Source organism: Hydra viridissima, unplaced genomic scaffold (genome assembly GCF_058129835.1).
Source record: "Hydra viridissima isolate aposymbiotic clone 2 unplaced genomic scaffold, HvirCarnegie_v1 scaffold_16, whole genome shotgun sequence".
Taxonomy (NCBI): Eukaryota; Metazoa; Cnidaria; class Hydrozoa; order Anthoathecata; family Hydridae; genus Hydra; species Hydra viridissima.
In genome coordinates this window covers 1492225-1504949 of record NW_028324315.1, presented here as the reverse complement: position 1 = coordinate 1504949, position 12725 = coordinate 1492225, and the positions used below count along the sequence as shown (strand labels likewise).

The following is a 12725-nucleotide window of genomic DNA, read 5'->3' as shown; positions in this document are numbered from 1 at the left end:
GTTTATAATAAAATTTAGTATTAAGAGTAAAAGAATAGTTTTAATGAAGAATAAAAGTAGAATTTATTTTAGACTTTCTTGAAAAAAGAAATATAGGTAAACATCTAAGTTCAAGGAAGCCTGACCCAGTCGGCAAACAGCGTTGAAATAACGTTGAATTAACGTTGAAACCTAACGTTGAATTTACGTTTAAGCAACGTTTAGAATGAAAGTTTTTTTCAACGTTGATTTATCAACGTTAAATCAACGTTCGGTTCAAACGTTAAATCAACGTTCAATCGACGCAAAATACGTTATAAGAACGTTGAATTTACGTTGAAACAACGTTTAGAATGACAGCTTTTTTCAACGTTGATTTATCAACGTTAAATCAATCTTCAATAGACTCAATTAATTGTGTCTATTGGACTATCAATGTATATTAAGCGTATAAAATATACTCAGTCTACAGTTAGACTATTTTTAGTTAAGTTTAGTTAGACATATATTAGTAAAGAAAAAGATAACATTTGTTTATGATATTTATATATTTAAATATTACATATATTTACATATATTTGAATAAAATCATCACAAATTTCTTTTCTTTACTGCCACCTTTTCTAAATGAGCGTATTTTAGGAAGTCAGACAATTTTCCATCAATCAAAGTTTCTGTCGCTCCATTGTATATAATAGTAGAAGCTGTAAAAAAAAAGAAAATATAAAGTAAAAATCAAAAAAGGAAGATTTTAAATAATGAATGGAAAAGTTTCACATAATTTATAAAGATTTACCTTTAACAATGCCATATAAATTAGTGTTCTTAAAACATATTTTTCCACATTTGCCTTTCATATTCATTGAGGCCATAAAATTGTTTGAAAATATTCTAAATTTTTAAAAGATTATGTAACTGTGAAATGATTACAAATAAATAATAATTTTTCAAATATTTAAATTGAATTTATTATGAAATAAATTTTTTCTAAAATTATTAAACAAATAAGTTTTGTAAAAAGTAATTATAAATGTGATAAGAGCTATCAGTTAATTACCTCAGCATAATTTTGTGTATTCTATCTTTTGAAGATGTTCCTTCAATTAATTGTAGCTGATTTACCTACAAAAAACATAAAGTAAATCTAACTTTATGGTTTGGGTCAAATATGATATCAAAACATTGAACTATTTCAGATCTCTAAGAAAAATTTTAATAAAGTGATCCAGGATTTTTCTAGGACAAATTCCAAGCTCCAAGTATTTTCCAAGACAATTTTTTTCTATATAATTCAAGAATTTTTTAATGTTTTTAAGGGCTGTTGTCCATCTTAACAATCTTTTTTTTACTAAAGGGTAATGTTCAATAACTAAATAACTATTTAATAAAGTACTTATTATAACTCACCCATGATGAGCGCACTTTTTCATCATCTAATACTTTATCCACTTCAGTGAACTCCACTTCTGATAAAATAACCCTTATTTGGCTTACAAATTCACTATTAGAAGCAGGCTCAGTCACTGTTTTGATTTCGGATCTCATTTCTTACATTGGTAAGTAGATACAACACTTTCTTTTGAAACTCTACAAATTTTGTTAAGTTTTACAAAATAATTTTAGTATTTGCATAGTAAAGAAATTTTTCAGTTTTTAAAACTTTTAAATCTTATATGAATTTTATATTTCTACAAAAAAAAATAAATTTAAATAAAAATTTACTTTAAAATATAAAATATCATACTGCCTTCAGACATTGGAAACTTATCAACTTTATCTAATTTCTGTAGTTTATTTCTATTTTTCTTAACTTCATTGTGTAGTAAATTGTTTTTAACTAATTTCTTTATACAAATTGAACTTAAAACACATAGATTAAAAAAGCTTTGTCAACACTTTGTATGACTATCAGTTGAATATTACACTTTATATTACAATTGTATCTTTTTTTTTTTAAATAACACAATGTTATTTTAAATTAATTAAATAAATTTAATGAGACAAAAACCTTTATCTTGAAAAGAAGAATTGATATCTTCTTGGAAAAACTTTCGGCAAGGTGAGTTTAGGTTCTTTCCATACGCATCAACTTTTGACTCTAAAATTAAAAATTGAAAAAAAAATTAAGTTACACAAACCATTAAAATATATATTTCATAAATACAACGACATGATAACATGTCATTGTATATATGAAATCATAAATACAATGTATATATGATTTCTTAATAAACTTAACATATATGTATGTATGTATGTATGTATGTATGTATGTATGTATGTATGTATGTATGTATGTATGTATGTATGTATGTATGTATGTATGTATGTATGTATGTATGTATGTATGTATGTATGTATGTATGTATGTATTGTATGTATGTATGTATGTATGTATGTATGTATGTATGTATGTATTTATGTATGATAATTCCAGCATATAAACTAATGCCTACTTGGAAAATAACCAGGAAATTCTCTTTGTTTATATTTTCTTTGTTTATATTTTCGAAGAAAATCAACATCCTCATTGTCACTTTTTTCTTCTGTGGTTGTGAACTCAAAATTTTCACAATCCTGTTTGCTTTCTGTGGAAATGAAAAAGTTATAACAACTCTTTCTCTTAGCCCATTAACTAAAAAAAAAATAACTTTAAGAAATAGATGTAATACCAGAAGAGAATTTAACTTTTATTATTGGAAACTTTTCCGATTCCGTGTCATACTGAAAGATTATTAACCGATTTCGTGTCATACTAAAAGATTATTTCAATTACTTTTTGGGCTTTACTTATTTTACTTTAAACACCAACACAACGCATAGTTATTTAAAAACGGGTTTTTTTTTGTCAACGTTGAAATAACGTTGAAAAAACGTTTACTGAGCAACGTTTAAATAGTAACGTTATTTTAACGTTGAGATTTGGTTAAACAACGTTGAAACAACGCTTCAACCAAATATCAACGTTGAAACAACGTGAAGATGCCGGCTGGGGATATACTGATCTTTATTTTACTAAAATGAGAAATTTTAGTAGAAATAAAAGTCTGTATTTCAGACTTTCTTGTGACATGCACTCTTACTAAAGTTTTTCAAATATAAGAAACTTTAAATGTGACAAACGTTATATATGAAACTTTAAATGGGACAGACGTAACATTTGAAACTTTAAATGTGACTGACCTAATAGTAGTGGCTTCATAAAGTTAGATTTTAAACATATTTCTGATAAAGTTTCTAATGATACTGGGTTAAAGTAATTATTATTTTAATGCTAAAGTTCAATCAGGTATTCAATGATGTATTTTTTAAACTGTCTTTCATAAGTTTTCTAATGATGTTTACATCATCGCTTTAAAGCTTATAAAATAGGTTGTTTGAAAAATTAACAAAAAAGCTTCCGGAAATATTGTACTTCTATTTCATGCCAAATAAATATAGTGAAAATAATTTTTGACCATATATTTCAATGGAATGTTACCCCACTATGCAATCAGCGTAATTTTGCTGATAATTTTATTTGGTGAACTTTTCCCTGTTAAAACTACATAAAATTATGACGTAAATAAAAATGCAACAATCAAATTTAAAGACTACTTTTTAAGAATTTGTCTAGGTGGAACATTTTTTACACTTGTTTTTTACTCAGTAAGACAAAAAGGTACGTTGATAAATGCGTCGTAATCTAAGTCATCATATCCATTCAATTACAAATAGTCAAATATACATCTTAATTCTATTTCTCAAATATACTCTTTTTTTTTCATTAATTTCACTAATGCTTTAAATAAACAAATGTACGCTTTGGTTATGTAATAGCCGTTTATTTTTGTATATATAATAGAATTTTGGAAATTTAATATTTGTCTGCATTTTCATATTTTGTACTTTTTGGAGGTACCACGCCTACTTGACCAAAATCCATCTTTGGTGGCTTGTTAGCCTTGATCAATTCATAAAACAGAGCACAATTTCAGATTTTTGTATACTTTAAAATGAGTTTTGACTCCTTTTGTGAAGCGTTTCTTCTACTGCGCCCTTGCTACATCAAACTGTAAGATAAGTATTAATCAAGAATAAACTATTGTTCTGCGCAACTGCTTCTTTCCCGTTCAATAAGCGAAGGCTCGCTTTCTTTTAGAATGGACATTTTTTAAAATTTAGTTATGTAAAGATTTTAGTTTGAAATCCGAAGATTCTGGAAAGAATTTGTTTACTGAATGCAGTGTATGTTTAAAACATTTCAGCTATCGTCGAGAAGATTTTTCGATAAGCCTGCAGTTAAGCTGCATAAGTTAAATTATTAAACGTTCAGCGCTCTCGTTCGTAGAAACTTTAAAAGTTCTTATTTACAAAAAACAAAAAGAAAGAAACTTTATATGAGGTAATTTGCATTTTATTTTTATATACGCTTTCGCTTATTATTTTTATTATTTGTTTTTATTGTTGATGCTTTATCATTTTAACATTCATATTGCTTTTATTTATTTTTATTTTTATTTAGATAAAAAAATTTTTACTTAATATTTTAAGATTGTTGATAACTTTAAACAATTTTGGATCAGTTACTTCTCAAAACTATAATTTTTATATAATACAACTGTTGTACTTGCTTATATGTGTTACAAAGACATGTGCCCAAGGAAATAGCCCTTTAATTTGTCAACTAAATGTTTAGAGGAGCTTTTCACTTTACATAAATGAATTATTCGGTGCAGAATAAACTATACAATATTACATTTTTAATACGTATAAACTTTGTATATATATATATATATATATATAAGTATATTTAATATATGAACATCAATAAATACAAATTCTCTCAATACTAATTTTTTACTTTATAAAAGAAATTTTTGCTAGATTGTTGATACTAGCATCTTCAGCTTTAATTAAAAATTGCTAATTAAGCTAAATTACAAACAAACGGTAACGTCACTTTTTAATGGCTTCTTTAAAGTTCGCGTTTTTACATATTGACCGTCATCTAAACTCATACCTCCATTTTTAGGTCCGCATTTGTTGAACTGAATTTCGCTTGCCTCTTGATCCCATTTTATACTACATGAACATTTAATTTTATGATGCCCAATTGCAGATTGTTCTAATTTTTCTTCAAAAACATTTTTATGGTGTTGTTTTGTTCTTGTTTCTATTTTCATTTTTGTTTCGCCGATGTATTTTTGTTTACACTCGCATTCTATTAGGTATACTAAGCTTTTCAGAAATAAAATCACTAATAGAACTGTGCTTATGTAAATGTTATTTTTTGTGGAATGAAGAAATTTACGAACTTGTAGATTCAGGTCCAATAGGACTTTCACTCTTGGTAGTACTTGCGGAAGGTTTCCTGCAATTTTTTGAAAATAAAGCAATCAACATTGGGCTTCATTCTAATCCACCGTTAGAAATAAAATCATTTTTCAGGTACTTTGGTGATAGCCACGCAAGGTTTACAACTAAAAATAATGTCATTCGTTTTCAACAAATATTAAACAGTCAACATCATGCCATCAATTACACAATTGAATTGGAAGATGAAATAAAAACATTAAATTTTTTAGACATCCGAATAACAAATAATAAAAAAGGAAATTATGATTTTAACATACATCGAGAAAAAGCAATAACAAATATTCAGGTTAAGCCCAATTCAAACCACAATCCAAAAATCTTAGAAGTGATATTTAAAGGATTTTTTCATAGAACTTTATCAATTTGCTCTAAAAAAGTTTAAAATAAAGAAATCGATATCCTAATAAATGTGTTTGCTGAAAATGGATACGAAAAGAAGAAGTTACATGACCTTGCATATATTGTTATAAAAAAACGACACTCAAATAATGAAATAGTTTTATCTAACAACGAAGCAACTATGCCAACTATATCACTACCGTGGATCCCAATATTATCACCACAACTTCGAAAATATTTAGGAAAGCAGGTTACAGGGCAGTCTTTAAATCTAGTGCAAATCTTAAATCTTTGCTAACTTCACACAACAAAACAAAACTACCATCGAATAGCCATCCCGGAGTATACCTAATAGAATGCGAGTGTAAACAAAAATACATCGGCGAAACAAAAATGAAAATAGAAACAAGAACAAAACAACACCAAAAAAATGTTTTTGAAGAAAAATTAGAACAATCTGCAATGGGGCATCATAAAATTAAATGTTCATGTAGTATAAAATGGGATCAAGAGGCAAGCGAAATTCAGTTCAACAAATGCGGACCTAAAAATGGAGGTATGAGTTTAGATGACGGTCAATATGTAAAAACGCAATTCTAGACGCCATATTTTTTATACCAACGTAATATTAAAGAAGCCCAATTAAAGCGAACTTTAAAGAAGCCATTAAAAAGTGACGTTACCGTTTCTTTGTAATTTAGTTTAATTAGCAATTTTTAATTAAAGCTGAAGATGCTAGTATCAACAATCTTGCAAAAATTTCTTTTATAAAATAAAAAATTAGTATTGAGAGAATTCTTATTTATTGATGTTCATGTATTAAATTTATTCAACTCTCATACAAGATATCGTCATTTAAATATATATATATATATATATATATATGTATCATAATTTGATTGTATAAATAGTAATTAAAATATTTATGATGTATAATATAAATGGAAAAATACAAAAATTTAACTAACTACTTTTCTTTTGTGTAACACTTTTCTTTTAGGATTTGTTTTCTTTTACGCTTCATTACGTTGTTTTTAGATTAATTGTTTTCATTTTCACCACCGTAGAGTTTATTTTAACAAAAAAATTAATTTAATTTACGCCGCGATTAACTCCAGGATTACCGGAGTTACGTTTTAATTTAATGTCGTTAATACTATACTGAGGAGTAAATTTTAAACATTAAATTTTTACTACGCATTAAAAGTTTTAACATTGGAATTTTACTTTAGCTTTATAACTATATTATCTTACTGACTTATTTTTAATTTACAGTTTGTGGCGTTAATTTTCCATAATCAAGCTAATGGCCTTGTAGAAAGGCTGAATCAAACACTTAACAAAGCAATCATTAAGGTCTTAAATGAAAATGTCAGCAGTTGAGTGTTAGTTTTAGATGGAATCCATTTTACTGTACGTGTTGATGTGCATGACTCAAGAGTTGTTCACCATTTTTCTTATAATTCTGTATAATCGACAACCCTGATGAAATCGATGTACAATTTATTGATTGACTCCAATAGTAATAAATGCAATCCTACATTAGATAAAGATGTTTCCTAAGAAACTTTAGAAATGAAAAGAGGAATTGAAGACAAAGCCATGAGTAACATTGTTTTTTCACAAAAGAAACCAAAAATAAAAATGGCTTTAAACGACTAAAAAAAGCAAACTCAGACCGTATCTTAAAAAGAAAGTGATTCAAAAAAAGGTGTGAGTTATCTCAAGAATGTGGTAATCAAGATGAATTTCGACGCCACCTCTACTGAATGAAACATCCTCCCAAGACATTCGCCATAAAATTTTTGCTAACAAAATCTGAATGTCAACATGTATGTATTTGCAATCTAGTTGTGAAACACATGATATCAAAACTTGTTCTAACCTCTTATCAGGATAATTAGGTGATGACATGGAAAGGTATTTCACCAAAAGATATCGTAAACATATTGTCCTTCTATTTCGTTATAAAAAACATCTATCTTTGAGAGGAAAGTTTTTAAAATATAGAAGGCAGATAGTGTCTCGTAATTTGAAATTTGAGGATGTTTAGAACTAATTTATTTTATATTGAAAATGTTGTGAAGATATTTATGTTTAACGTGATTTATATTGGCCTTTTTTTTGATAGTTAAAGATTTGGTGACACATGATATGCACCCGATATTTTTTTTTCTTTACAAATGTTTTCTTCTTTAGACCTTAAATTGATACTTTAATAGTACGTTCACAAGATTTGGGGAGCAATAGTTAGTAAAGTTAATTTTCAGTTACTCATTGCTGTAACAAGATGCATGAAAGAGTGAAAAAGTTGTTAACTAATCTAGCATCAAATTGGAAGGAGTTTGCTTATGCCACAGGTTTTGGACATCTTGTTGTAGACTATATTGATTTTGGTAATAAGAGTGATGAATTAAAGTTGGAGTCTTTTCTTAAAAAGCTCATTAAAAGGAATCCAACAAATTATATGACTTTAATTGAAAAATCTCTGGCAGATATTGGGAAGTTAGATATTCTAAAAGAAATAAAGCTGTTGCGTAAGTAATTTTTTTTTTGATATTTGTAAGGTACATATTTAAATATGTGTGTATGCATGAATGTATTTACTTAAATCTATGCTTATGTCATTACATTTAGCATATATTATATGTAATGTAATATTAATTTAAAAAAGTATTTGAAGCTATGTTATTGTCATAAAATTTTCTCCTTGGACATTTTTGTTGAGAAACCGGTTTACAGACCGTTAAACAGATAAAATGCTATCAGACATTTTCAGTTGCTTCATTTGCCCTATGCGATAAATTAGTTTACACCTTGATAAGCTAATATACTTCAAATGAAACAAAGGAATGCATATTGAATATAGAAAAACTACTTTTGATAGCTTTTATGGTAACAGCTTTGTTCTAGATGTAGAAATTTTTCTTTCGGTACTTTTAAGGATACATTCTGAAGGCAGATTGTAGAAACACTGCTTCAACTCTCAAGAAGCACTTCTTCAATTTTCAAGGTAGAGATGAACCTGTTTCAACAGCAATCGACCAAGTAAATGTTCATATTCTAAGCTGACTAGTGTTTTTTCTTCAGAATCCAGAGAAGCAACACTAAAAGAACACAGGCTTCAAAACTGCATGAGTTTTGAAGTTTGTGTTCTTTCAGATAAAGTATAAGGAAAAATTCCTTTTCTAGCTCAAGATATAAATCCTATACGGTTTTAAACAACCCATTTGGTAGAAACTGATTACTGACAATACTTATGGTCTTGCATTTTTAGGTTGTAATTTCTAAGCAACAAAATATTGTTTGCATGTTGTAGAGGTTAGTTTATAGGTACCTCAGAAAAGTAACAGTTTCCAAAATAAATTTCTTTATCATTCGAACTAAATATAATAACCATGGTGGGTAAATTAGCACACTGCTTCTAGTAAATCAATAATTTACCATAAGCGGTATTCTAATTTTGGTGATCAAAAGAACAAGAAAAACTTATGATTTATTTAGGTTCTTTGAAGATCTGTGGAAAAAAATTACATACTTTTCTATAGCTTAGATAGCTGTATGTTACTGTTTTCTTTAGCACGTCATTTTTAAAACTTATTAAAAAAAATGGAAGAGATTCAGGGATGTATGAATACATGGAAATGAGTTTATTAACTGCTTTTTCAACAGGATAAGGTTGATACGGAACACGTAAGCTGTTACGGTTTGGCAGTAATGTTTCATTATGCTGCTTGCTTGAGTGAATAATTTATATAATCTTTTGAATAATTATCTGCAAAAGAGGTGTTAAAAAGCACATGGTATGGTAATCCACTTTGATAAACTGTATTTTTAACTGTTGTATTAGGCACTCACTTATAACTAGACAACAAACTATTGAAGATTTTTTGCAGTTGAGATCATTTGCTCTACAATCACCCATGGCTTTATGCCGAACGATCTAATAACCCTTTCTGTCAAGCAAACAGTTACTTATTAAATTGTAGTTTAAAAGTTTCCGTTTATAAAAACGTTTCCAACGTTAACTCGAGGCAAACTTAAAACAATTTCAAGATCATTAAGTACTTATTATTACAGTCTATTTGCTGATTGCTCGGATTAACAATGTTGCAATATTTATAAATAGTCACATAAATCTTTCTTCTGTTTTTGAAATGTTACATTGAACTCGTGATTGCTGATATAATGATAATTACGTTGCTTGACTGGTGTATTGTCATTTTCATCACTATGTATTTTTCTCAATAGAATTTGGATGTCATTGGTACGTCTAATGTTTACTGGGTTAGAATCTTTTACACATGCTTCCCCCATCTTAATTACACTGGCAATTCAGTAGTTTATTTTAATTGGAGTAGTTTTTATAAAGTCTACTAGATTGAAATTGTATTTTTTTTATATTTTGTTTACAAGTAATCGTTTCAGCTTTACGCTTCCTAGATTTTCCACCATGATGTAACCTACGAGAAGGCGCAATACTAAGCGGCTCTAAAAGTATAAATGTTAGCTTTAACTCTTCCATTACCTTTTTTATCTGATTATCCAGGATGCATAAACAATAAATAACTTATTAAGTTTATTTAAAATGAACCTAGCAGCGGTCGGATTCTGCTTTCCCGAATATATATTTAACTGAATGTTCCACAAACCATCTCGAAAGATTACACCGCACAACACATTTTTTGCTTCTTGAACACTTTTATGTGTTTCTTAAAGATTTTTGGGTACTGATCACAATTATCGCATCAAAATTTACGTATCACGTAACGTTTAAGAGAAATCTTCAATTTTTTCAAAGTTTTTGCTTAAATTTACATCCAAGCATCTTACTCCAGTTAGTGGCTCATCAGCAACAGTTTGTGCAGAGAGTTTGTGTGTGCATCATTATAGTAAAGTACAGTGTCTGTATCAATATAACAGTAGCTAAATTTAATGCTTTAGCCGTTTTGTTGTCTAGCGATATGTCTCGTCAATGTTGTAACAGCCGCGATACATTCTGCTATATCTGTGGCAAATATACACTTGCGTCTCAGAGACGTTCTATAACTGCTCTTGTGAAGAAAGCTTATCGTCTGTATTTTGGCTGAAATATTGGTGACCAAGACAAGGAATGGGCGCCTCACATTTGCTGCACATCATGCGGTGTCTATCTAAGAGCCTGGCTCAGAGGCACTCGTCAGAGTATGCCGTTTGCTGTTCTGATGATCTGGCGAGAACAAAAAGACAATGAGACGGACTGTTTTTTTTGTTTGACTAATATATCTCTTCCAAAAACAAGAAGTCAATTTAATATCCTAATTTGCCTTCAGCAATGAGACTTGTGCCACATGACGACAGTCTCCCAATTCCGAAACCACCAGAGGATTTGACCTTGAGATGAACCAGATGAAGAAACTCCAGTGCAGGTTATTAACAGTGACAGTGACCCATATTTTGAACCTTGCTCATCAGGTGATCCACACCTAATAACATAGTCAGAATTGAACGGTTTGGTTAGAGATTTGGGTCTGTCAAAAGCAAGAGCCGAGTTGCTGGATTCAGGCTGCAAGGATGGTATCTGCTGTTACCAGATACGAAAATTTCTATGCTCAGAAGCCGGCACCATGATATCACCAAATTTTTTGCTCAAATCGACAGTCTCTGTTTCTTTTGTAACATTGAAGGATTGTCAATATTAAGCCTGAAAGCTGTTCTGCTACACAATAGCAACGTTTATCCGTCAGTACATGTTGGCTACGCGGTACACATGAAAGAAACAAATGAGAATATGGAACTGTTGCTCAAGCACATCAAGTATAGCAATTACAACTGGAATATCTGTGGAGATCTGAAAGTCGTTGCTCTGTTACTGGGACTGCAGCTTGGCTATACCAAGTACTGTTGTTTCATCTGTGAATGGGACAGCCGTGCCAAAGAGTCACATTATTGTCGACAGAGCTGGCCACTCCGCAAAAAGTTAGTTCCAAGAAAAATGTTGCTCACGAACCACTTGTCGACCCAGCAAAGATATTTTTGCCTCCTCTACACATAAAACTTGGACTCATGAAGAATTTTGTGAAAGCACTGAACAAGGAAGGTGATGGTTTTCGCTATTTAAGACAGATGTTTCCAAGAATAAGTGATGTGAAGATCAAATTTTTGTTGGTCCCCAGATCAGACATGTTATGAGTGACAAGCGGTTTGAAGAGCTGTTAGTAGGCCAGGAAAAAAATGCCTGGAAAGCCTTTAAAGATGTTGTTGACAATTTCATGGGCAGTAACAAGGCGTCAAATTACGTTGAAGTCGTAGACAAACTTATCCGCCCATACCAGAAAATGAAGTGCAACATGTCACTCAATGTTCATTTCCTTCACTCGCACTTGGACTTCTTGCCCGTAAATCTCGGTGCTGTCAGTGACGAACACGGTGAGCGGTTTTACCAGGACATTGCTACAATGGAGAAGCTATACCAGGGCAACTGGAATCCGTAAATGCTTGCTGCCTACTGTTGAACTCTGCAACGTGATGCACCAGAAATTGAATACAAAAGAAAATCAGGAGCAAAACATTTTTAATTCTGTTGAACTAATAGCTCATGCGGAACAGAAACATGATTAAGTAGGTAAACATATGAATGTCTATTTCTTAGAGTTCCTACGTGATGCAGTAAAACAAAAACTTTATTTGTGCATACCCTATAGGAACTTGTCACAATCACCCAAAACTTTTCAGGAAGCAAGAGTTTTTGATAAATTTGTTGTGCAGTGTTATCCAATACATTGTAATTTTTAAATTATTTCAAGAAGTTACCTTCCTTCTGATTTAGAGCAGGTTAGATTTCTTGATCAATATTTTCAGCTGTTATTTTCAAAACAATCAAAACAAAATTATTCCTGACAATTCTGTAAATAGTTTATATGATTGGCAAATCAGAAATCTAATAAAACAATATTTTCAAATATGATTATTGAGGAGATAGAACAATTTAAGATGGCATGCAACACCGCGTTTAATGTTTTATTTATTTTTATCATAATTAAAATAGAATAACATATTGCTAAATTACT

At 29.7% G+C, this 12725-nt stretch overlaps 1 protein-coding gene and 1 pseudogene across 7 annotated transcripts in view; one reads left to right on the top strand and one right to left on the bottom strand.

The window, feature by feature from the left end:
* Window positions 1-547: 547 nt before the first annotated feature.
* Window positions 548-1851, bottom strand: LOC149877250 (uncharacterized; annotated as a pseudogene). Its single transcript, XR_016448074.1, has 5 exons — window positions 1724-1851; window positions 1387-1566; window positions 1037-1101; window positions 776-870; window positions 548-683 (listed from the first exon to the last, which is right to left on the bottom strand). The product of XR_016448074.1 is annotated as an uncharacterized LOC149877250 (transcript).
* Window positions 1852-4333: 2482 nt separating this feature from the next.
* Window positions 4334-12725, top strand: part of LOC149877249 (NACHT, LRR and PYD domains-containing protein 9-like) — a 42987-nt gene continuing 34595 nt past the window's right edge. For 3 of the 6 annotated variants that reach the window (XM_090073834.1, XM_090073829.1, XM_090073831.1), the window contains exons 1-2: window positions 6601-7508; window positions 7876-8213. In XM_090073834.1, coding sequence (XP_089929960.1) covers window positions 7967-8213 — 247 coding nt within the window. In that variant the 5' untranslated portion in view covers window positions 6601-7508; window positions 7876-7966. The other 3 variants (XM_090073830.1, XM_090073832.1, XM_090073833.1) reach the window with 2 other exon arrangements.